The sequence below is a fragment of the Diabrotica virgifera genome, chromosome 4 (genome assembly GCF_917563875.1).
Source record: "Diabrotica virgifera virgifera chromosome 4, PGI_DIABVI_V3a".
NCBI classification, from domain to species: Eukaryota; Metazoa; Arthropoda; class Insecta; order Coleoptera; family Chrysomelidae; genus Diabrotica; species Diabrotica virgifera.
Genome location: NC_065446.1, coordinates 197932901 through 197960825, shown reverse-complemented (window position 1 = coordinate 197960825; position 27925 = coordinate 197932901). Strand labels below are relative to the sequence as shown.

The 27925-nt window shown below is 34.1% G+C and overlaps 1 protein-coding gene across 3 annotated transcripts in view; it reads right to left on the bottom strand.

Moving 5' to 3' along the window:
• Positions 1-27925, bottom strand: part of LOC114331506 (corticotropin-releasing factor-binding protein) — a 553233-nt gene that overhangs the window by 116981 nt on the left and 408327 nt on the right. For 2 of the 3 annotated variants that reach the window (XM_050648639.1, XM_050648640.1), the window contains 2 exons: positions 20615-20799; positions 3288-3392 (listed from right to left, as the gene is read on the bottom strand). In XM_050648639.1, coding sequence (XP_050504596.1) covers positions 3288-3392; positions 20615-20799 — 290 coding nt within the window. The remainder of the gene's footprint in view (positions 1-3287; positions 3393-20614; positions 20800-27925) is intronic. The other variant, XM_050648641.1, reaches the window with a different exon arrangement.

Here is a 27925-nt window from a genome sequence, read left to right as displayed (position 1 = left end):
ATAAGTCTAGGTTTTGGAATTTTCTCAATTAAATAATCCAGATCTTTCGAGAAAAAATCCACATCTGATGGGATATAAACATTGCATACAAAGAGTTGTGTTAGGCATTGAACTTTGATTGCTACAACTTCTAAAGTAGAGTGTAAGGAAAGGTTCTCTGATTCTAAATTAGAATTAACATATATAGAGTGTCCCAAAAGTAGTGGAACGGTCAAATATTTCGCGAACTAAACATCGGATCGAAAAACTGAAAAATACGTGTTCAATCATATTCAAAAATCTATCCAATGACACCAAACACCAACCCCACTACACCCCCTGGAGGTGGGGTGGGGGTAGTTTTTCTTGCCCCCTAGTTTTTCTTGCAGATTTAGATTCGTTACGTAAAAGTAAGCAACTTTTATTCAAGACATTTTTTCGAACTGTGGATAGATGGCGCTATAATTGGGAAAAACGATTTATCCTGATACCATAGGTAAATGATAGAAACGGTCTAATATCTCGAGGAATACACTTCCAAATGAGAAACTAAAAAACAGGTTTTTAATATTTATCGAAAACCTATCGATAAACACCAAAAATGACCCTCCAACTCACCCCCTGTAGACGGGGTGGGAGGTAAATTTAAAATCTTAAATAGCAACCCCCACTTTTTATTGCCGATTCGAATTCGTCATGAAAAATTAAGCAACATTTATTCGAAACATTTTTTAAAATTGCTGATAGATGGCACCAATAAATCGTATTTTTCCAATTAAAGCGCCATCTATCAACAATTCTAAAAAATGTTTCGAATAAATGTTGCTTAATTTTTCATGACGAATCCGAATCTGTAATAAAGAGTGGGGGTTGCTACTTAAGATTTTAAAGTTACCCCCACCCCACCTCCAGGGGGTGGGTTGGAGGGTCATGTTTAGTGTTATTCGATAGGTTTTCGAAAAGTATTAAAAACCTTTTTTTTTGGTTTCTCATTTGGAAGTGTATTTCTCGAGATATTAGACCGTTTCTATAATTTACCTATGGTATCAGGAAAAATGGTTTTTCTCAATTATAGCGCCATCTATCCACAGTTCGAAAACATGTTTTGAATAAAAGTTGCTTACTTTTACGCAACAAATCCAAATCTGCAAGAAAAAGTAGGGGTTTCGATTTGAGATTTTAAAGTTACCCTCCACCCCACCTCCAGGTGGTGTACTGGGGGTTGGTGTTTGGTGTTATTGGATAGATTTTTGAAAATGATTGTATTTTTCAGTTTTTCGATCCGATGTTTAGTTCGCGAAATATTCGACCGTTCCACTACTTTTGGGACACCCTGTATATTGATATTCCACCGCTTGCTTTGTTGGCGTAATTTCTGATTTTGTGGTAGGAATCAAAATGTTTTAAGTTATATTTGTGGTTGTTTTTGAAGTTTGTTTCTTATAGACTTATAATTTATGGGATTATTTCTTTTATTAGGAGTTGAAGTGTTTCTATGTGTGTAAATAATCCTTGTATATTCCACCGAATAATATCCATTTATTGATAATATTTTTATTTTATTGATTTTTTTAAAATTGTGGTTTCCTTGAGAAACATCTGTATCTTCGGAGTTATCATTATTTTTAATTTGTTCCAGATTTAGTTGATGAAGTATTTTCTTCTTTATTCGTGTAATTCTAGATTAATGTTTCTGTCTTCGAGTTTGGGATAGATTTCTGTTAGTAGTGTTAATAGGCCTGATAGGTTTTTCGTGTATTCTTTTGCGATATTTAATGGATTAAGGGAACCACGTGCAGCATCCAAAAAGCGGACTATCTCTAGTCCGCTATACAAGTATACATACGCATAAACTATACAAGTTTAATTCAAACTGAGTTGAAGCTTCACCAATAAATTTCTTTGCGGACTGGATAAGTGATTCTGTAGAAACTGTTTCTACAGTTTTGTATCAGATTTAGTGGTTCGTTGCTTTTTTGTTGATATTGCTTTTGGTTATGTAAAATCTATTTCTGTTTTCAGTTGATGGTGTACTAAGTGGAGTCGATACTTTAGAATGAGAAAGTTTCGGTTTGTAATTTCTGTATGGAGTTCTTGGGAATACATTACGTCACAAGTGATTTCCGTTTGATTCTGAACAGAGTGATTTTTGTTTTCAGCTATGGCATTAAAGGAATGAATAAAGTCTTGGTCAGTTTGGGATGTAGGTATGGACGGGTTTGGCTGGATGGCCGTATTGGTACATGTTGAGGCTATATTACCAGATTAATGACAGAGATTCCATCAGAAAGAAAGATTCTGTAAGACGTATTATCGAAGTCAATGAGATTTGATTCAGGAATGACAAGATTGTCGACAGGTTTATAGTACACCTGTCTAAGGAAACTTAATACGTGACTATATTGAGAGTCTTGAATTCCCACTCTTAAGAAAGACATCGGTGTAAGTAGATGAAAGCCCTTCTCAGCAAGATATTTTTCGACGATGTGATGAGGAATAGTCGGACAGACATTAGACAACAGTAACCTATTAGCAGGAGTGACTAATCATCTCGCTCTAACGTAGTCTGGTAAAAAGGTTCCAACAACTTCTTTGCTGGAGGGGTAGATGCATATTCTGCCGTTAGATATTCTTGACGAAAAGAATACATTTTTGGGCTGTACTAGTGATCCTACTGGTTACTAGTTACTGCTGTAACATAATCTTCTAGTTTTAGTGTGTCTACTGCTGGGATAATAACTGCTTGTCCTTTGGAAGGAAATGTAGCTGCTTTCTGTTGGGTACTTGTAGAGTAAGATGGTGTTTGTTGATCGGTTAACATTGGAGAACCCCTGTAGTCAGAAGTACCAACCATCGGATAAAATTTTTAAATACTTTATATTTTTATTTTCTTATCTCGTTTTATTATATTTTAATTGTGTCAGTACGACTGTGATAATTACAAAATGTTTAACTTATTGAAGATAAGTCGAAAAAAAGTTGTTGTTAAACACCTTTGAATTTACAAAACTGTATGACTGGATTGAAATTAATATAATAAATAAATCAATAGAAAACAAAAATAAATCGTTAATAAATAAGGTTCGTCAATAAACACTATAAATTTAGTTGTCTCTCTAGATTTAATAATGTTCCTCAGGAATGCGTCCATTGTCTAGCGAAGCGATTTTTTTTTCAACGAAACCGTAATTTTTTTATGAAATTACCTTCTCATACTTTCTATGCTTCTTGTATAATTGATTTCGTTTACAAATTTCTGTAGAATTTTTTTAGGGAACTTGTTAATCAATAATATGAAAATCATATACCTGTCTCCAGTTTTTTTGTTGTTTATTAGGTGTGGATATTGTGGATAATCCAATGGTTTTTTCCATTTTCAACTTCAAGACCCCGTTTAGCAATTTGTTTGATACCTATAAACATTAAATATTATATAAACTTTTTCCTTATATTCGATTATTTGATATCTTTATACAACACCACCTTTTGAGCACCTGTCAAAGCAACTATTCATTTATTTACGGCCGTTGGATAACTCAATAAGAAGTGTATTTCTTGTTACGTAAATTTTCAAATAGAATATAATTATTTCACGAGCTTTTACATTCAGAATCCGATGTATGGTACTATTAAGTTAAAAATATATATCACCACTTAGTGTAATATAGAAAGTTATCTGGCAACGTTGCAAACCCTCTAGAATGGTATTCAATGTTAAATAAATGGATGATTACACTTCCCTTATCTTCGTGGGACTGACTATCTGCTCCTCGATTTACGGGTAGAGTGACCTTGAAGGTTGCAGATAAATGTTCACGCTTATCCATCGCGCGGTCAACGTCTCATCACTAATTTCCCGGCACAGACTGCCAAACAGCATTACTTGTTTTCAAGCCGCGTGCACGTGGCGGCATAGCAGAAACTGGCGTCATGTCGGTCCATGCGGCTTGCAAGTCACTTGCACGCGGCTCAGCTCGAGTGTGCAGTGAACAAATTCAACTCACGTACTGCTGAACCTCCAGCGATCGCACGTAGCTTGCTAGCAGCTTGCACGCAGCTTGAAAACACGAAAACATGCATCTACCCTTAGACTCATATTACACCGCTAAATAATTCATAAATACTACTGTCGGAATACAAGACAAAAGGTTGTTGCCATGAGAAACAATCTTCTCCGGACGGAAATTTGTAGAAAGCCAATGAGGTGCAAATCCACAGATCTTGATTTAAACAGCCAAGGCCGTGTGGTTCTTAGCAGAAGAATATGCCTGTCCTGTGTAGCCTAGATCCCTCTATCACTATAGTTCCAGGCAGCTGGTTTTCATATTGTAACAAAATAATTAATGACCGACCATCGTATAACAGATCCCATCTCCACATACACATTCCACGTGGATCTTTCTAGATAAGACGCGATGTAGCGGGACGGAAGACGAGAAATTCTCCGAATGTCTCGACAATAACTAGAGATGAGTGTCGATTGTTCCAGAATAACGACTGGGCTATAAATACGGATAAATTTTGTAAATAGAGTTAGTGTATAATATAAATTCGTCTGTAATTTATATAAGTAAATTCGTATAAACGAACCGAGAATATTTAAAACGTAATTACGTTATATTGATGTCCGGTGTGGAGTGTAAATAAATTAAAATTAAAAAGATTTTTGAACTTTATTCGTCGGGAATAATCAAAGTGCGTTAATTGTTCGGTATTCGGAAAGACTTTTGAACTTTATTCGTCGGGAATAATTAAAGTGCGTTGATTGTTCGGTATTCGGAAACAATTTTAAAAGACATTTTGAAAAGTACGTGTGTGCCGACCAAAGATGTTGCTACAAGAACTTTCCGTAAAACAGCTCCGTGAACAGCTAGAGGAACGGGATGAAGATAGCAGTGGGACCAAGAAAGTCCTACAAGCACGACTCGAGGAAGTCCTCACGAAGAACGGAGATGATCCAGAGACGTTCCACTTCCAGTCAGCAGAACAAGCAATCTTATCGAAGTTAAAAACTGTTTCTCAAACGATTGATGAATCTTCTAAAAAGAATAATGAGAAATTCGACGAGACTTCTCAAATAATTAAAGACGTTTCTCAAAAGATCGATGAAACGTATAAGATAAATAATGAGAAATTAGAAACCCTTTTCTCAAAAGATCGATGAAACTAGTAGAACGTACAACGAGAAATTTGAAAGTGTTTCTCAGGTAATTAAAGAAGTTTTTAGAACAACCGATAAGATGCAGAAAAGTGTAGACGACAATAAAGAAATGTTAGAAGAGAAAATCAAACGAATAGAGACCGTAAAAGAAAATATCAAAGAATTAGAGAGCATAATAACCAATACGAAGTTGCAACCACTAGTTAATGCAGTAGCATTAGATCCTGTAGTGAAAGAAGAATCACCGAGAGACGAAACGTCGCATCATATGAGATTTAAATTACCACCTTTTGATGGAAACTCTTCTTGGTCCATATACCTTAGACAATTTGAAGCTATTACAGCCGCCAATAATTGGACCGAACAAGAAAAGCTGTGTCCTTGACTGCTGCTTTACGAGGTGATGCTGCAGATATATTAAGGTCAATTCCTAAGGGTCAAGAAAAATGTTACCAGACCTTGTTCACTCGTCTAGAAAAACGCTATGGAGATGCATATCTACAACAAGTATACAACGCACAACTGCGAAGTAGAAGTCGACGAGCAAGTGAGAATCTGCAAGAATTTGAAGCAGATGTGGTGCGGTTGGCTTATCCAGAGGTGCCAAACCGCGTTTTAGAAGAAATTGCAGTAGACACCTTCGTCAATGGGCTGAAAGATAGTGAACTACAGAAAGCTTGACGACTAGCAAGACCGAAAGTTTTAGACGAAGCACTTGCTATTGCCTTGGAACACGAAGCAGCTAGCCAAGCTTCACGAAACAATCGAGTACTAACCGTGGAAAAAGGCGATAAGAGAAAAGATGATCGTTTGGTGGAAATGGTACGGGGGTTGATTCGTGACACGATGCCGAAGAGACGCATGAAGAGGGCTGGAAGTGTTGGTTCAAATACAGATGCTTCCTCGATACGGCCATGCGGTGAAAGTTGTAACCGTTGTCTACCGGCTTAAAGTAGAGGAGAAGCTTTGCCCTGTGAGACGAACCACCGTCGTTAATAAGCAATGGCAGCCCAAACAGTTACAAGACGCCCAAGAAGATGATCCATGTATAAAAAGAGTATTGGATTGGATGCGTCAAGGTGAGAGACCTAGTTGGCAAAACATTAGTGTATGTAGTCCGGAAGTTAAGGCCTACTGGAGCCAATGGAATTGCCTGGTACTAAAAGATGATCTTCTGTACAGAACCTTTGAGAACGATGATGGTACAGAATCTAAGCTGCAGTTGATTGTACCTAAAAGTAAAGTCTCAGAAATATTGCGTCAGTTGCATAACGGTACATCAGGAGGACACTTTGGTATTACGAAGACTCTGCAAAAGGTTCGAGAACGGTTCTATTGGGTGAACTGTAAAGATGATGTAAGACATTAGTGTATGTAGTCCGGAAGTTAAGGCCTACTGGAGCCAATGGAATTGCCTGGTACTAAAAGATGATCTTCTGTACAGAACCTTTGAGAACGATGATGGTACAGAATCTAAGCTGCAGTTGATTGTACCTAAAAGTAAAGTCTCAGAAATATTGCGTCAGTTGCATAACGGTACATCAGGAGGACACTTTGGTATTACGAAGACTCTGCAAAAGGTTCGAGAACGGTTCTATTGGGTGAACTGTAAAGATGATGTAAGAAGATCGTGCCGGAAATGTGAACTGTGTGCATCCGGTAATGGTCCAGTTGGTAAAAAGAAAGCACCCACGAGACAGTACAATGTTGGCAGTCCTATGGAAAGAGTAACAATCGACATTGCAAGTCCATTTCCAGAAACCGATGCTGGAAATAAATACATCCTGGTAGCCATGGATTATTTTACGAAATGGACTGAGGCCTATGCATTACCGAATCAAGAAGCTGTTACCGTTGCAGAGGTACTTGTTAAAGAATTCTTCAGCCGATTTGGCGTTCCCTTGGAGATCCACTCCGACTAAGGGCGAAACTTTGAGTCAGCCCTCTTCCAAAACGTTTGTAAATTGATTGGTGTCAATAAGACCAGAACGACACCCCTGCATCCTCAATCAGATGAAATGGTCGAGAGGATAAACCGAACGATTGGTAAACACTTGTCCAAAGTTGTATCTGAACATCAGCGAGATTGAGACCAACACATTCATTTTTATTCCTGATGGCCTACCGCTCGGCCGTGAATGAAACTACAGGTCAAACACCAACCTGCCTGATGTTGGATCGTGAAGTTCGTTTGCCCTGCAACTTATGGTTTGGCTGCAGACCTTCCGAGGAACATGCTGCAGGCGAAGAATACGTCGACCGCCTGAAGTTACGAATGAACAACATTCATGAACTTGCCCGACAACACATCCAGATAGCCAGTGACAGAATGAAAGATCAATATGATTCTCGATGCAAGAGTGAAAGCTTTGAAGTAGGTGATCTTGTCTGGCTTTATAATCCACAACGTCGTAGAGACTTGTGTCCTAAACTTCAAAGACCATGGAAAGGCCCGTATGAAGTTAAGAAGAAAATAAATGACGTAATATACAAAATTAAGAAGTTGCCAAACGGTAAACCAAAAGTTATTCACATAAATGGTCTTGGCTCCATATGCTGGCTCAAATGAAACAGAAGAAGCACGAGTCCTCCAACAGGAGATGAAAGATGTCGCACAGCCAAGTTTTAAGGAATTTATGTCAAATTACGCAGAGAGAAAGAGTGCTAGATTCGGAGTGACCACAGAAGTTCAGAAAGATCTGTTTAGCGTTCCAGAAAACGTCTCTCTAGCCCACTGTGTTGCCCAATACCTCGAGATGACTAAAGGAATCTCGTCCGTATTCAATAGAAAGTTCGGCCGCCTGGACGAGTTAAGAAATCAGCAGCCTAAAATTGGAAGAATACTGCGATTGGAAGGTGGTCCTCGATCTTTGCTGTATATGGTGACCAGGAAGTCTTATACGGACACGCCAAGCTACGAGAACAAATGGCGTGATCTAAATAATTTGAAGAAAATCGTGTGTAATTGTGACATCAAAGATTTATCTTTACCAAAAATAGGCCATGCAGTAGAAAATCTGGATTGTAAGATTGTGAGAAGCATGCTTGAAGTGATCTTCAGAGAAACTGGCCTACGAATTACTGTGTATTGCATGAACCCGAAGATGTCATACCCTTCGAAGACAGTACTTAAAGTCAGACTGTTACTTCTTTTTTAGGGGTGTATGCAGAGCTGGAGAATCCTGTAGATTCCGCCATCCTGGGCCATCTAGAGTTGCTGATCGGGACGCTCAGATCTTAAGAGGGGAGTAGTGTAACAAAATAATTAATGACCGCAGATCCCATCGCCACATACAAATTCCACCTGGATCTTTCTAGATAAGACGCGATGTAGCGGGACGGAAGACGAGAAATTATCCGAATGTCGGGACAATAACTAGAGATGAGCGTCGATTGTTATAGAATAACGACTGGGCTATAAATACGGATAAATTTTGTAAATAGAGTTAGTGTATAATATAAATGCGTCTGCAACTTGTATAAATAAATTCGTATAAACGAACCGAGAGTATTTTAACCGTAATTACGTTATAATATTTTAACCAAAAGACCGTAAATGAGTCTCTCAATATGTAGAGAAGTGCAGGCGAACTTTCTATGAATGACGCCAATTATACCAGAAGGAGATTGAGGAACCGGCAGGAACCAACTGGCTTAAATGAAGAAAAAGTTTTATGAGAAGCGTTAGCGCTGAACCCCCCGAATTGTTTCCCCTCTATCCAGGGTCATCAAAGAGAATGGAGTATAAACCTAGTTAAATGGGGTGCCCATAACGACTGATATCGATGTACTCAGGGAATGTATGAAAATACAGATTGTGGAACATCTGAAATTATGCAGACTCTATCCACCACAGTGCATTCTTAATGATTTGTGACTCACATATTATTATACAAAGGCAATAGACCTATCCCGGTGCTGGGCCGAAAAAGTGTAGTCGGACCCAGAATCGAAAAAGTAAGTAAATGTAGCATTGCATGCCGTTTTATTAAAAAATATAACTCCAGAATCGTAAACAAAGACATAACGGGAACAACATAAATAGATAATAGAATATCACCAGTAGTGTAGGAAACAAAGGTTGAACCTTGCAAAATGGACACAAGTCCGGTTTTATTTTTTTTCTGTTATATCAAGGAGTGCTTATTATAAGACTAACTTTTTCTGAAAAAATTTCGCCCCGGAACCCCCTATTCATCCCTTTAAAGGGGGTAATTTGTGGTTTTTGCGGAACGTAGCCCTTCCTCTACCTTTAACAAAAAATTTTTTTTTATAAAAATATGACGAGGACTATATTTTCTACGATTTATTTCCCGACAGCATATCTGTATCATCCACCGTTTAGCGGGGGTCGCGCCCCAAAATTGACAAGTTTTTAAAAAAGATGTTTAAAAAATATATATTTTTCCCTAACTGTAACGGAAATTAAGAAGAAATCCTGCGGAAACTATTCACAAATAAGTGACTGATTTTTTGGTATAGGTTTCACTTAAGGGTTATTGCCCTATTTTTAATTACAGGGTGTTACATTTTAAAAAACCCCTTTTTATACCATCTGAACCGTTTATGCTAGAGTAAAAAGTCTTTCAGCGATTACCCATGTACTCGTTCTACTTACAAATTTGTATAATACACCCCCATTTCTTCCCCGGAACCACCCCAAAAAAAGAAGAATTAATAAATAAAGTGATTTTCTTGAAATCCTTCACACACAATGCCCATTAATAATATGCTTCATATATCATTTTATGCACGTTATTATTACCCTTGCATGGACACCAAAAGCGATTTCCTAGTGCAACCCTTGTAGCCAAAAAAAAATAAAAAAAATGGGGGGTTGAAAATTTTTTTTTGTTTTTTGCTTTTTAATCCATATGGGCATATGCTTCATCAATAGTGCTTTTCAAAAATATATATAGTTATTGCAACATCCCTGTGGAAACCACCCCTATCCTTGAAAATATACTGCAGAAACTACCCCTATCCCTTGGCGAGCATGTTTTTACGATTTTCTCATTACCTATGCATTCGTTTTAAACGAAACTTATACAAGGTTAAAGACCACTATTTACTCTAAAAATTAGGTCCTATTATTTTTTTTCGTATAAGCAACCGTTACGGCACAGTGGCGCCGTAAAGCTCATAATATGCTTTGGCGGCCTCCAGTTTTTGCTTTTTTTTCGTCGTCTGTTCGTTTTATTGATAAAGTACTTATGTAAAATAAAACAACACAGTGTAACCTACAAATTATGACTTATGTACATTTTCCAATCTTTGCGCCCCAAAGCCACAGTGGTGGCCCAAATTCAATTTTTGCATATTTTCACCACCTACACGCATTTTATTGCATTAATGCTAACTTAATAGCACAATATTTACCCTTAGGTGGTCGCTAAGCAGTGGTGGATCCAGGGAGGGGTGATGGGGTGATCACTTCCCCCCTGCCAAACCAAGTGATATTATATTCAAAGATTATAAAAATATTATTTTATTTTTATAGAAATTTAGCCAATTAGCACCCCCCTCTTAACGATGCTAGATCCTCCACTGTAACTAAAGCATAAAAAGTACGCCATTCTTATAAAAATAATAATATAATATAACTATTCCTATAAAAATAAATGAATATTTTTATAATCTTTGAATATAATATCACTTGGTTTGAGAGGGGGGAGGTGATCACCCCCATCACCCCTCCCTGGATCCACCACTGCTTAGGGACCACTTAAGGGTAAATATTGTGCTATTAAGGTAGCATTAATGCAGTAAAATACGTGTAGGTGGCGACAATAAGCAAAAATTGATTTTGGGCCACCACTGTGGCTTTGGGGCGCAAATATTGTAAAATGTGCATAGGTCATAATTTGTAGGTTACACTGTGTTGTTTTATTTTACAAAAGTAGTTTATCAGTAAAACGAACAGATGACGAAAAAAAAAAACAAAAACTGGAGCCCGCCAAAGCATGTATGAGGTTTACGGCGCCACTGTGCCGTAGCGGTTGTTTATACGAAAAAATGAATACGACCTAATTTTTAGAGTAAATAGTGGTCTTTAAACTTGTATAAGTTCTGTTTAAAAAGAATGCATAGGTAATGAGAAAATCGTAAAAACATGCTCGCCAAGGGATAGGGGTAGTTTCTGCAATATATTTTCAAGGATAGGGGTGGTTTCCTCAGGGATGTTGCAATAACCATATATATTGTTGAAAAGCACTATTGATGAAGCATATGCCCATATGGATCAAAAAGCAAAAAAAAAATAAAAATTTCAACCGCCCCTTTTATTTATTTTTTTTTTGGCTACAGGGGTTGCACTAGGAAGTCGCTTTTGGTGTCCATGCATGGGTAATAATAACGTGCACAAAATGATATATGAAACATATTAATAAAGGGCATTGTGTGTGAAGGATTCCAAGAAAATCACTTTATTTATTATTTCTTCTTTTTTTGGGTGGTTCCGGTGAAAAAATGGGGTTGCATTATACGAATTTGTAAATAGCATCAGTACATGGGTAATATCTGAAAGTCTTTTTACTCTAGCATAAACGGTTCAGATGGTATAAAAAGGGGTTTTTTAAAATCTAACTCCCTGTAATTAAAAATAGGGCAATTACCCTTAAGTGAAACCTATACCCAAAAATCAGTCACTTATTTGTTAATAATTGGCGCCGGATTTCTTCTTAATTTCCGTTAGAGTTAGGGAAAAATATATTTTTTTAAAAACATCTTTTTTAAAAACTTGTCATCTTTGGGGTGCGACCCCCGCTAAACGGTGGATGATAGACATACGCTGTCGGGAAATAAATCGTAGAAAATATAGTCCTCTTCATATTTCTACAAAAAAAAAGAATGTGTGTGTACTTTGTACGCACGTAAGAAGTTATACTTCTATTATATGATTTAAAGGAAATTAATATACTTTTTATTTATTTTTTGTTTAAATATTAAACTAATTTATACTTACTTCTCAAACATTTTTATTAGAACAGTGCCAAAAATTAAAATAATAAAAGAATAAAACACACACAAACACATTAAACAAGCCACAAATGATGTCTGAACATTAATTGTCGAAATTTTTTTTAACTAAATACGTATTTTCTGAAAATACAATTATATAATAAATATACTTACAATCATAAAATGTATTAAAAAACAAAAAAGAAAGTTTCTATTGGGACTCGAACCAACGCTGATAAGCGCGGTTGGTATTGGAATTCATTCGCCTTCAACGCTTAGCCACGGACACTATGTGTCATTATTTACGAAGATCGACTAACTAAACGGATTAAACTTGTGATATTTTGATATTTTGAAAATTGATCAAATTATTTTAATTTTGAATTGAAATGATTTAGAATTGAAAAAATACAACAAAACATAGAGTAAGAAAACAATATATTAGGTGAATATTGATAGAAATTTTGATGGTAATCAAATGATATAAATAAAAGTATTACATACTATGTATTTTGGCAGATCAAATAGGTAGGTTTATACTCATGATACATTAACAATTATTACGTACCTGTTGCTTTTAAAAACTATTTAAAAGTCACTACAATATTATAAACTTTTTTGTTTCTGTCCTCACAACAATAAAACTAATATATTATATTATACATTTGTTTACCTTTACCTTTACCTCCAAACCACAGCTGTCCTACAGCTGCCATATCGGATAATTTTTGACATGTCATTTGAACATCCAATCAGAACAAAGTTATAATGCGCATGCGCCGGGCTGATAGGTTTTAACATATAAAAATTCACCCTCTATCGCCGGTAAAGAAGTATAACTTCAAAAAAAATTTTTAAAAGGTACAGGAAGGGCTACGTTCCGCAAAAACCACAAATTACCCCCTTTAAAGGGGTGAAAAGGGGGGTTCTGGGGCGAATTTTTTTCAGAAAAAGTTAGTCTTATAATAAGCACACCTTGATATAACAGAAAAAAAGTAAAACCGGAGTTGTGTCCATTTTGCAAGGTTCAACCTCTATTTCCTACACTACAGTTGATTATATTTTTTATCACAAATATTACTTGAAAAGATTGTCAAAACTAAATCAAGCATAGCTAAAAAAAGGAATGAAATGTCTAAGCATAGAGATACGCAGATAATAAAATCATATTAGCTCGTGTGAGGAGAGTGTTAAAACAAATATTTGAAGGGATGGAATTTCAATCCATATTGAAGGAACTATTAATAATTATTGAAGCAAAAATCAAATACAAGAAAGATAGTAGAGAAAACGAAAAAAAAAAATCCGAAATTTAAAATGAAAAGATATAGTTCTCAAGAATTGAAAACGTCTGTATATTTAAGAATATTATGAGAGAATAAAATTAAAGACGAAAATTTAAACAGAATGCAGCATTTTGGTAAACGAACAATGGTATCACTCACAAGAAATAAAATGTAGAATAGAGAATGCTAGGAGTGCATTCAGTACCATAGCCAAACCCTTTAAAAGCCACAACTTTAATCTGGAGATAACAGTATGGCTCGAAAGATGTTATATCTTCTCAATATTATATTACGGAGTAGAATCCTGGACACTCACTGAAGCGATGGAGAAAATACTTGAAGCCTTAGAGATGTGACTATACAGGCAAATCCTAAGGATATCATGGACAGACAAGATAACCAACGAGACCATATTACGAAGAATGGGGAAAGAAAGAGACGTGATGTATACCATTAAAAGATGAAAGTTAGAATATCTCGGACACATCATGAGAAACGACACTAATTACAATTTACTGAAGGTAATACTTCAAGGCAAAGTATTTGGAAAGCGAGGAATTGGGAGAAGAAGAATGTCATGGTTAAATAACCTGAGGAAATGGTTTTCAACAACAACAACTAATCTATTTAAAGCATCAGTTAATAAAATAATTATACCCAGAATGATCGCCAATATTCGAAAGGAATAGACACCAAAAGAAGAAGGAAGACAGCATTATATACCAACATAAAATATGTATATCCAGACGTAAACAGATGAGCTGAAAGTTAGACTGACGGAACATGTAGAATGTTATTTGAAAAATAAAATAGTGTATTGTACCGGGTGTCCCAATAAGAATGGCTCTCGGCCATATCTCAAGAACCGTTTATACTACAGCTTTGGGAAAAAAAATTATAACAAAAGTTGCCCCGAAAAAAGCCTGGAAATTATTTTCATAATTGTAAGTCCACCGCTAGAGGGCGTAATTGAATATCAAAAATTAAAAAATCGTAATTTCACAAAATTTGCCTAATGAAAGGGCACTGGAAATCCAATCATCGTATTGTTCATACAATTCTGTGCATATTTTATTTCACAAGTTTAAGTCTACCTGTGCAAATAAGAGGTGGGGGTGAGTGGAAACCTTGTTATGAAAAAATCGCTGTAAGTCCGGTTCTGCTTAATCGATTTTTACAAACTTGGTTTTGTTGAAAACAGCTTTTTTTCGTCAATGTAATAGTTATAATTTGGAAACAGCCTATGACGTAATATGCCGGCTAGAAAGCGCTATTTATTTTTTTAGAAATCTAGTTTTCTTTGGAAAATATTAAATACAAGTATGTATTTTTTTTCCTGTATTACAAAATTAGACCAAATTATGGACAAAATACCGAAAACCGCTTGTCGATACCTTTTTTTATCTCGATATATCTTAAGAAACGTGTAAATTTTAAACATAATTGTTGCTGTCATATAAGTAGAAATATATAAAAGCACGTAGTGTGCTATGGAAAAAAACAAAGGAACATTGTCCAGATGTTACCGTATATAATGAATCAAAACAACAATAAGACAAATAACACTATAAAATATAACAAAAAAAAAAGAGTGTGTGTACTTAGTACGCGAGTAAGAAGTTATACTTCTATTATTATGATTTTAACGAAATAAATATATTTTAAACAGTTAAATTTTATTTTTATTTAAATATTACACTAATTTTAATACTTAAAATAATACCAAAAAAATAGTGTTAATATGTAAAATTTTATGAATTGTTGCCTCCGCGCATTTGCTTTTCTCTCGATGAATCGTAGAAAATGTAAAAACGTCAGATTTTCTACACAAATTTTTAATTTTTATTTCATTATATTTTAATCTCAATAATTATCCTATTCACAACTAAGATAAATACATAACTGTTATTGTCACCGGTAAACTATAGGAAGTCAAAGTGGAAACAAGTAGTGTGCTATGGAAAAAAATAGAGCTATTAGAAGTATTAACTTCAAACAAAAAGTCATCATGTGTCAAATTATGTGTCAAATCTGGAAAACATAGAAATTTGTTCATTGATGGTTTGTTGCGGTTTGTTTCTATTAAATTTTATATAAAATTTATACAGAGTGAAATTCAAGATGATTCTTACAAACTAAGAAGCGTTTGACATGATAGCCACATTCTTTGAATGCATAAGAAATGCAACTGTTGCGACTAGAATATATGCAATGAAATATCCCCAAAGACGTCACTCCAGTAGTAGAGTTTTTCATGTTTTGTTTTGATTTATTATATACGGTGACATGTGGACAATATTTCTTTGTTTTTTTCCATAGCACACTACTTGCTTCCATATATTTCCACTATATGACAGCAACAGTTATTTTTAAAATGTACACGTTTCTTAAGATATCTCGAGATAGAAAAAAGGTATAGACATGCGGTTTTCGGTATTTTGTTGCTAATTTGGTCTAATTTTGTAATACAGGAAAAAAAAACATACTTGTTTTTTAATATTTTTCAAAGAAAACTAGATTTCTAAAAAGAAAATAAATAGCGCCTCCTAGCCGGCATATTACGTAATAGGCTGTTTCCAAATTATAACTATTACACTGACGAAAAAGAGCTGTTTTCAACAAGACCAAGTTTGCAAAAATCGATTAAGAAGAATCGGACTTACAGCGATTTTTTCATAACAAGTTTCCCACTCACCCTCACCTCTTATTTGCACAGGTAGACTTAAACTTGTGAAATAAAATATGCGCAGAATTTTATGAAGAATACGATAATCGGATTTCCAGTGCACTTTCATTAGTCAAATTTTGTAAAATTCGATTTTTTAATTTTTGATATTCAATTACGCCCTCTAGCGGCGGACTTACAATTATGAAAATAATTTCCAGGCTTTTCTCGAGGCAACTTCTGTTATAAATTTTTTTTTCCTAAAGCTGTACTCTACACGGTTCCTGAGATATGGCCGAGTGCCTTTCTTATTGGGACACCCGGTACATGTACTACAACTGAAAAAGAGATATATTCCTCACGAGCGCATATTTATGTTTGTTGGCACGAGGCGAGTACCGCAAATTATGCGAGGGAGACATATGTTATTTTCTCGCGTGTTGTACACTGTACTATTTCTATGGATGCGTTTTTGTCAAGAGTTCAAACTTCAAAATTAAATAATTTAGGTAAATTGACATAAAATACATATTAACAATGTAGGTCTTTAATATTCTTAGGGCCGGTATTTTCAACTGCAGTTAAGCCAAAGCTTACTTTAAGTCTGAGCTTAAGCTTAGATGCCTGTATTTACAATTCAATTTAAGGCTTAAGCCTAGGCTTAAACCAAATAATCTTAAGCTCGCGCGGGAGTTGGTTTAAGCTTTTGGTTAAAATTTGTTTTCTGTTTTTTGAGGTTATTTCTATAGATTAATAATTATAAAGTTATTTTGAAAACAAACTTTGAGAAGGCACCTGAAATTTATTTATTTCTACAATGCTTGGTATATTTATTTTACAAAAGTAGAGTTACATTGCAGTTTGACCTTTTAAGGAATATATCCAATAAACAAAATTAAAAAGACGGAACTATTGCGTAGGCAAAATAACAATAAAAAATATAACCACAAAAAATATAGACCATAGTATACTAACAAAACATGTAACATGTATACAAAATTTTGCAAATGTGAATTTTGTGAAGTAAATGACACAGATACAGATGACAAGATAAAATTAAATGTCAGCAGTAGTGGTTTTTACCTCAGAACAGTTAGTTCTGGCAGTTTGGCGTATTCAGAGGTACCAAACAAATTAACTTTAGAGTTAAGGACCAGTTTAGTTAAGGGGATGGGTACGAACTTTAGGTTTCAATGCTATTTAAATGGGATTCATTTTTTTCGAATCCTGAGAAAACTAATAAGTATTTTTGAAAAATTTAAAAACATAATAAAAGATTACGTTATTATCGAAGGCCAGAAGTTCCTGAAAATTTCTATAATGTTTGTTTTAATACGTTACAGGAGTGAAAAACTAAGAGAAAATTTAGTGTGATTTTTAATTTCAAATATCTCATTCAAAAGATACTTTTTATTCATTATAGGGGACTTTTGGCCCTCTGTAATAAAATATTCTTTCATTCTGCGATTAATTTTTCAAAAATACTTATTAGTTTTCTCAGGATTCGAAAAAAAAAATGATTACGTTTAAAATACATTAAAAATTTTGACAGGCGTCAAAATGTCCCTTTCCTCTTAAGGAAATGATGGAAATACGGCACTAAGCTTAATCTTCTCATTTTGACTTACTTTTGACACAAGCAAAAGCAAAAGCTTAAGTAGCTGTTGAAATACCGACTCTTATTCGCTGATTATCCGCTATTTTTGAATAGATAATAACACACATTACTTTACCCGTGAGTAATAGTTCATTACTCACGGGCTGAAGTTACTCACGGGTCATTACTCACGGGCTGAAGTTAGGTTCAACTAGCGAATGTCACTTTTATTATTAGTCTTATATAAACTGCAAATAAAATTACTTACTTAAACTTGCTTATTTAACACAATAATTATTGTAATGTATATCAATAATTAACTTCTAAAATTTTTAAAGGATTCTTAACTGTAACAATGCGTTGGTATATTATTTACTTTTATACCTTATTTACTATTATGAATTTTGACGTTTACCATTTTCAATGACAGTGACATTAGCGTATTTGGTGTGTTTATTGGAATTTAAAACTTATATTGTGTCTATTTTATAAAGTTATCTTGTGTTATACAGTATGTCCCTGTAAGTTGTATCCATATTATGGAAAACTTTTTATTATTAATTTTCGGAAAAAAAGTTATTCTTTATAAAAAGCTCTGCATGGCCCAAAACCTAAGATTTAACCATCAAATATCAAATTTTTTGAATATTATACGAGGTATGTCAAAAAGTTTGAATTTCACTCAAGAGTAAAGTAGCTTCATTTTTCACAATATTGTAATTTGCTATTATGAAAAGTTGTTTGGAATTAAAAACTGTATCCTAGTATGCAATTACATCCTTTTAGTTGATAAATTTTTATTTGAAAAATTATGGATAACTAACGTTATTTCAGTTATTTTAATTCAGATAATTCTTTTATTATTAATTTTACGAAAAAAAGTGATTCTTAATAAAAAGTTCTGCATGATCTCAAATCTAAAATACAACAATTTCGCTCAAGAGTAAAATACGTTTATTTTTCACAATAACGAAAATTGTTATTATGAAAAGTTATTTATAATTAAAAATTTCAATATTTAATTACATTCTTCTAATTGAAATATTCTGAACTATATAGATACTTTACTTTCGATCTAAATTTATATTTTTTTGACATACCTCGTATAAAATTGATAAAATTTGATATAAGATGGCTGAATTTTAAGTTTTAGACCATCCAGAACTATTTATTAAGAATCACTTTTTTCGTAAAATTAATAATAAAAGAGTTATCAATAACTGAAAAATAATGATAGTTATCCATAATTTTTCAAAAAAAAATATTCAATTAGAAGGATGTAATTGCATATTAGAATATAGTTTTTAATTCCAAACAACTTTTCATAATAGCGATCTCCAATATTACGAAAAATAAAGCTACTTTACTCTTAAGTGAAATTCAAACTTTTTGACATACCTCGTATAATATTTAAAAAATTTGATATTTGATGGTCAAATCTTAGGTTTTGGAGCATGCAAAGCTTTTTAAAAGAATAAATTTTTTTCGTAAAATTAATAGTAAAAAAAGTTTCCATACGGATACAACTTACAGGGACATACTGTATATTCTAAATATATTATAAATATTATAGATATAGTATTTTTACTACAAAAGCGATATTACGTAGGTCAAAATTTTTGACGTAAGAGAACTGTCAAAACATTAGAAAACATTTATAATAAACATGGCAATAATGAAAAGTCACATTCTAATGTTTTGACAGCTCTCTTACGTCAAAAATTTTCACCTACGTAATATCGCTTTTGTAGTAAAAATACTATAGTTATATTATTATATTCTATATAGTTAAATATAAATGTGCATTATAAATTTTTAAAAATACGTCCACGCACCGATAATAGCCATTTCCTATTTATTACAATGACAGTACGTACAAAATATTTATAATTTTTCGGAAATGAAAATAATTTGAATTGACTATTTTTTATTGTATCTATTACAATATATAATTAAGACAGCATTGATAATTAATAGTAAGCAACCAATTATTCAGCCGTGTACTATTGGTAAACGAAATTTATTTTTGTAAATTATAATTTTAATCTCGAGTAGTTGATATTTATGTTGTTTTACTAATTAAAATGAAAAAAGGTCGTAGAAAAAGTGTAGTATTCTACTCGCATGTATTCATCATTTTGAGTAATAGCCATCATTACATGCTCGTTGAATAATATACTATTATTTATTTAAAAATATAATTAACAGTTATATAATATGAAAAGTTTTGAAAGGTAATTCCTGGTAAGTTTTGCATCAACACATTTTTTAACAACAATAATATGTGTTTGTATTGTGCATGTTACCATGGAAACGGCGATCATATGTATGGAAAACGGACGGAGAACCCGTGAGAAAAATATTTCTCACTGCAATGGCCTACTTTTAAGTAGTGACAGAAGTTGCACGTAGTATAGCATCCATAGAAAATAGTATACTGTACAAGGTAGAAAAAATACATATTTTTCACGGGCGCAGAAGTTTGTTGGCACGAACCAAGGCACGAGGCAAATCAAGTGAGGGAGAAATCACTCGTCATTTTCTCACGTGTTGTACACTGTACTTTTTCTATAGATGATTTTTTGTCAAGAGTTCAAACTTCAAAATTAAATAATTTAAGTGCTTTTAGGTATATTAAATGCATAAATTCAAATAAAATACATATAAATTATATGAATGTATGTATTTAATATTCTTAAAATTTACATACTTTATTTATTTAAAATTATAATTAAGAGTTATTTTTGAACAGTTCTTAAAGGTAATTCCTAGTAAGGTTTGCTTCAACACATTTTGTTTGACAACATTAATTGTGTTTGTATTGTGCATGTCCTCACTGTAATGGCCGACTTTTATCACTGCGCGAGAAATTTTTCGTTCTAATATATGTAACTAGTGAGAGAAAGTTGCAAGTTGTATAGCATCCAGAGAAAAAATTATTTTGTTAAAATTGTTAGTTTAATTACCTTATGAATTGTGCCAGTTTCCTGTTGAATTCCTCTATCTAAAACTGGTGTCACACCTACGTTAAGTGCTTCTATACTGACTGAGGCTGGAAATAATGTACTGAGACTGCAATTCGTTCTTCTTCCATAGTTGTGAAGGGTATATATGGTTTCATGGTCGTCTGCTTGGAAAAATACGTTGCAAGCTGAAAATGTTTAATCTTTAAAATCTTATTTTTGGTATAACCATAACTAAAATTTTCAATAACTATGAAAGATGGATTAGTTACTTTGCATATGGGGGAGTCAATAGAGATTTTAACTTCGGAAAAAATCAAACAAGATAGAACTTTTTGTAATTTTGTTAAAAAATGTTTAATAAACATCATATAAAAGTTCTATTCCAGAAGTGGTTGCTTAATTTTTTATGAAACAAATGAACTTAGAAATTTTTGTTTTTTTTAAATAACTCCGAAAATATACATCTTAGAAAAAAAAACTGACTTAACCATTGAAAAATTAAAAAAATTTTATAAAAACAACCTTGTATAAAGATTTTTTTAAACCTAAATATATAGCTTTTATAACTTTGTATTTAATTAGCACACTAAAGTCACCCTTCTCACAAACATTGGCAAAGTCTAAACTAGCTCTCGTCGAAGTTGAGTTATTTTTATACAATTATTTAACTAACGGATGTTAGTGTAAGTGCCTCCTAGTGGCGGGATACGGGCAACAATACATTGGCTTATAGGGCAGTCCTTACAGTAGGGATCCTGGCCTATATAGAAAAATGCAGGCGGGTGTGGGGTAATATTGCACTTTGGTTGCATTGGTGGTATATTGACTAAACGTGCAGGGCAGGGTATGATGCGTGCAGGGCATGGGTATGGTGGTGGTATACAACAATGTATAAACTACAGGGCTATAAAACTGCTTAGCCACACCATGAAAATATGGGAAAGAGTATTTGATAGACGGATACGTGAAGAGACCGAAATATCCGAGAATCAGTTTGGCAGGGCAGATCAACAATAGAGGCAATTTTCATTATAAGGCAGTTGATGGAAAAATACAGGAGTAAAGAAACAAACGCTCATATGGTATTCATTGATCTTGAGAAAGCATAGGACCGAGTTCCTCGAGAGATTCTGTGGTGGGCAATTAATAAGAAAGGAGTCCCTGGTGAATATGTAAAAATTGTGAGGGATATGTATGAGGGAGTAACGACTAGTGTTAGGACAGGTGTGGGAGAGACTGATAAATTTCATGTGCAAGTAGGATTGCAACAGGGTTCGGTGCTTAGTCCGTATTTATTCTCATTAGTTTTGGACCAGATAATAGAGAAACTACAAGGTAATATTCCATGGTGCTTAATGTATGCTGATGATGTCGTGTTAGTAGGAAATAGTGAAAGAGACTTAGAACAAAAACTGGAACAGTGGAGACAAGCTCTGGAGTAAAAAGATTTAAAACTTAGTAGGACAAAGACATAGTATTTGCAATGTTCGTTTAAAGATGGAGTTACTACAAATAACATGGTAAATTTGGATGGTGAACTGATTGTAAAAAGCAATAGTTTTAAGTACCTGGGATATGTATTACAGAGTGATGGAGAAATAGACGAAGATGCATGCAGTATGATTAGGGCTGGATTGATGAAGTGGAAGGAAGCGAGTGGTGGGCTGTGTGACAGGAAAATTCCAATGAAGTTGAAGGGAAAATTCTATAAAACAATCATAAGACTGGCTATGATGTACGGAACTGAATGTTGGACAGTGAAAAAGAAAGAGGAACAACGAATGCATGTGGCGGAAATGAGAATGCTTAGATGGATGAGTGGAGTGACAAAAAAGGATAAAATTAAAAATGAGCATGGGCACAACTATGGAGAATTTTCAAGATATAGAGGCACAAACTCGGATAATTATAAAATTTACTGGGTATTTCAATTCCCTAAGTTACTGGTTATCTGGCAACATGTAGCAGTTTGGATCAAAGAAAAGTACTAGTAGTCTAGGAGTTTTTCCTGGCTATCCAATGGCGAAGTTTACTTTGACCTTGATTTTTAAAAGACGTCATCTTCTAGAGTTTTGAGGGTTTTCAGCATTAAATTGATATAAACAGATTACCCATCGGTGTTTAAGATCGCTAAACACGAATATGCCATCAGCATTGACCTCCGGAGAATGTGGTGGCCAGAACCATTGCAAGGGACGTCATCTTCTAGATCTTCGATGATTTTCGGCATTTAATTGATGCAAATGAATTACTGGAGGGTTTTTGGATGTCGCTTAACACGAATATGCTACCAGCATACTCCATACCAGAACTGACTTCCGGAGCACCTGGTTTCCAAGGTCAGTGAAAGGGGCTCTTGGAGTTTCGAGCGTGTTCGGTACTATATTAATGCAAACAGATTAGTTATAGGTTGTTGGAGTTGCTGAACTCGAATACGTGATCAAATTGTGCCTACGGCACAATGTGATTCGGGCCGCATCTGAAAATGTATGCATGTTCAGGAGCCAAAAAAACCTAAGACTAATTCATTTGATTCCTCAATTTAATTCCTCCGAAACTCCAGATGATAACCTGTCTTAAGCGCCAGGTACTCCGATGTCTGTTCTGATGGGATATTCTTGTTCAGCAACTCCAAAAACCTATGAGTAATCCGTTTGCATCAATGTAGTACCGAAGGTCTTCGAAACTCAAGGAGCTCCATTCATTAACCTTAAAAATTAGATGCTCCGGGAGTCGGTTCTGGTGTCATATTCGTCTTTAGCGACCTCAAAAAGCCCTTCAGTAATTCATTTGCATCAATTAAATGCTGAAAACCATCGAAACTCTAGAAGATGACGTCCCTTGCAGTGGCCCTGGCCACCAAGTCCTCCGGAGGTCAATTCTGATTGCATATCCGTGTTTAGTGATCCCAAAAAACCCATGAGTAATCTGTAATATAAATTTAATGCTGAAAACCCCCGAAACTCTAGAAGATGACGTCCGTTGAAGGTCAAGGTTAAAGTAAAGGTCGCCATTGGATAGCCAGGAAAAAATCCCAGACTACTAGTACTTTCATTTAATCCAAACTTCTACATCTTGCCAGAGAGAAAGTAACTCAGGAAATTGGAATACGCGGTAAATCTTATAATTTTCCGAGTGTGTGCCTTTATATCTTGAAAATCCTTCATACGATCGAGATGTGCCCATAAGAACTTTTTATCAGGATGCTTCAAAGGGTATTTTCCCAAAGTATGAACTAAATCCACTGGGACCTAATTTCCATAAGGTTTGTGAGGGTTACTTTAAGTATGTTTAAGATAATATTCTTAAGGTAATATGAAGTAGATACTATACTGGAGTATAGAATTGAAATTCTATTCAATAAGTCAACATGTTTATAAATAGATGCGCTGTTATTTAAAATAAATATTTTAATTATTATATTATAATGACATATTAGTATATAATAACTCTAAATATATTAGGTCTGGATCCCGCGTATGAAAAAAAAGTTGATTAATAGCAAGCTGAAAATTTGTTAATAGCTTTAGGGTGTCTAGTCGGATAAACTTTGATATATGGGAACACTGGAACAGGGGCAGTTTTAATTGTGGAACAGGTTAAAAATTTGAAACGGTCAGACCACGAAAACGGCACATTTATTTTGTCCGACAGAATAGACTTAAAGTCTCCGAACAGAGATTAACCTCTCATGCAAAAATCAGACTGCTATTTATCACCAAATGGGCGTTTTAATGAGTGGAACATGTAGAATATGTCAAATGACAGGAATTATGACAGGTGATAAATAGCAGTCTGATTTTTGCATGAGAGTTTAATCTCTGTTCGGAGAGCTTAAGTCTATTCTGTCGGACAAAATATATGTGCCGTTTTCGTGGTCTGGCCGTTCCAAATTTTTAACCTGTTCCACAATTAAAACTGCCCCTGTTACAGTGTTCCCATATATCAAAGTTTATCTGACTAGACACCCTTAAGCTATTAACAAATTTTCAGCTTGCTATTAATAAACTTTTTTTTCATACGCGGGATCCAGACCTATATAGGTAACTATAAAGACATATACTATTAACGTTTAGTAATAAATGATCGGTTTAAATGACTAGTAAAATTTTAGCGGCAGGATTTTACGCAATAATTTACAGCAACAGCAATAAAAAGCAACCAAATCGCGGAAGATTATGGAGCCGAGTAGAGCTTTAGGGATTTAGGGAACAGATTATGACTCTCCCTCTTTTTCAATGTGCCTCCACTAAGTTATCGTTCCATCGTTTTCGTGGTTTTCCCACTGATTGTGTTCCTATTGGGGAATCGTCGCTTGCTGTCCTTACTACTCTATTTGTTGTCATTCGACTTATATGGTCGTTCTATTCTACGCTTCTGTTTTTTACCCAGTTGTTAATGTTGTTCACCTTGCATCTCCTTCGTATATCTGCACTTTTAGCTTTGTCCCATAGTGTCGTCGACTTTTCAAAGGTTTTTCGTCTCTGCTGTTTTTAGCATTCTGTTTTTCCTCTCTGTATGAGGTATATTTTTCGATATTTTTATTTCTCCATTTTATTCAGGCAGCCTGCGGCTGTGTTTGCTTTATTCACTTGGACTTCCTCATCTGTTTCGAGATTTCCGTAGCTAGATAGTGTGATGCCTATATTGGTATAGCATGGTTATAACAACAAATCTAATAAGGTGTAAATTAGAGCTGGACGCTAAGATAATAGAACAGGTAATGGAGTTTACATATCTAGGCATCACACTATCTAGCTACGAAAATCTCGAAACAGAAGAGGAAGTCTAAGTGAATATAGCAAACACAGCCGCAGCTTGCCTGAATAAAATGGAGAAATAAAAATATCGAAAAGGAATGAAAGGCAGAATTTACAAAATATTGATTAGATCAATAATGTTATACAAGGCAGAAAAACGACTTGATACAAAGAGGAAAAACAGAATGCTAAAAACAGCAGAGATGAAAAACCTTTAAAAAGTCGAAGGCACTCTGGGACATAGCTAGAAGTTCAGATATACGAAGGAGATGCAAGGTAAACAACTGGGTAAAATAACTGGGTAAAAAAACAGAAGAGTAGAATAAAAGGACCACATAAGTCGAATGACAATAAATAGAGTAGTAAGGACAGCTAGCGATGCTTCCCCAATAGGAAGACGATCAGTGGGAAAACCACGAAAACGATGGAACCATAACTTAATGGAGGCACATTGAAAAAGGGGGAGATTCATGTCTACACAAAAAGAAGAAGAAAATTGCTTATGCTATTCGTATAATCTGTTCCCTAAATCCCTAAAGCTCTACTCGACTCCATAATCTTCCGCCATTTGGTTGCTTTTTATTGCTGTTGCTGTAAATTATTACTGTTAAGTAAAATCCTGCCGTTAAAATTTTACTAGTCAATTAAACCGACCCATTTATTACTAAACTATAATATTTAATAACTTTAATTTTAATTTAATTAATTAATAGTATATGTGTTTATAGTTACCTATATATTTAGAGTTATTATATAATATGTCACTATATTTAATAACTAAAATATTGATTTTAAATAACAGCGCATATATTTATAACATGCTGATTTAATTGAATAGAATTTTAAATAATTATCTTTCCGTATTTTATCGTTGGGGTGTAAAAAAGTTATGTTTAACTAGTTCTAAGAGAAAAACTTATTTTATAACTACATTTTAAACTTTTTCAATTTGCTATCGACTAACTTTATCTAAAAGTTGGCATAGTGTAGTGGATTTGTAAACTTTTTGTGCCCGTTCCTCGAAAAACTTATTTTTTCTACGGCCGTGCTAAATCAGCCACTTTCCCGCACGCATTTCGTTTCCGAAAGTTGCAATTTTCCGCACGGCGTGCGGGAAAGTAAATTTTCCCGCACGGCGTGTGAGAAAGTAGAATACCTTGTAATATGGCATTATAATATATTATAATACATGCAATAAACTAATATTTAGATATTATTTACTAATTTGTTTCAAATGTATCTTATTGTGTTCTTGTTTTAATGAAATTAGCGCAATAATTCGATGAAATAAAATGATGTTGACATAATATTTGAAAGTCAAATCAGTAGACAATTACAATGGTTTTGAATAGTCGTCATGGAAACCAATATCGTCGTCGTGATATGCTATTATATTGAAAGTTTAGTTTTGACAACCTTGTCAAAGAATTAATTTGTGTATTTTCACTCCTAAATAAAAATTGATATTATGATAATTTTTTGTGGCTTTTTTCCAAACATAATCCCTAGAAAAAATATTGTTCCTAACTCATGCGGAAAGTGTCTTCCCCGAACTCGACTGCTTGCCCGAACTCCGCTATCGCGTCGTTCGGGTCAACGGCAGTCTCGTGCGTGAAAGTATCACTTTCCGCACTAGTTAGGAAATAGTATATTGTGCAACAAGTGCAGAAAGGTACTAATTTCTCACGAGTTTGAAAAGTTGCGGTACGAGCGCAAGCGAGTGCTGCAATTCAAACGAGTGAGAAATTACCTTTCTGCACGTGTTTCACACTATACTTTTTCTACAAGCACAGTTTTTCCTAAAAATAAAAATCACAATTTCCAAACGACGATTAATTATAATAGGTACCTATGTGATAAATTTTAAACTGTATTTAATTAATACCTACTAATCAATTTAAATTCCTTATACCTAAATAAATTGCACAGAAATCAGTTAAAAAATTAATGCACTGCCTTAATTTGTTTAATTTAAACAATTATTACACATTATTGACATTATATTTATGCAGTCACGGATTTACACAAAACCTACTTCATTCGACGTCTCTTGCACAGGTTGCTAAATCCTTATTGGTTATTTGATAATTATAAAATGTTTAATAAGAATAAAATTGTAAAATAAAACAGTTGTAACATCCATAATTTAGTTTCTATGCTATAGTTAAATATAATAATTGTCTTATAGATTATATATTTGTCTAAAGTTTAACCACGGATGTAAACATAATATAACGTTACTCAGAATGCGGTAGTCCACGGATATAAACAGAATATAACGTTACTCAGAATGAGGTAGTCAACTGTGCAGAAAAGAACTTTGCGGCACAGAAACGTCACTTTGCGGCACAGAAACGCCACTTTTCTGCACACTAATGTCAAATATCTTATACTCTGAGAAAATATCAAGTTTGCTAACATAAAACCGTGCAGAAAAGTGCACTTTGAATAGTGGTTGTAGAAAAATAACTATTTAAGTTGAATTAAACATAGGTATTTATATTGTATGAAACGTTGGAAAAATAATTTGAATACATTACTAAAGAAGCAG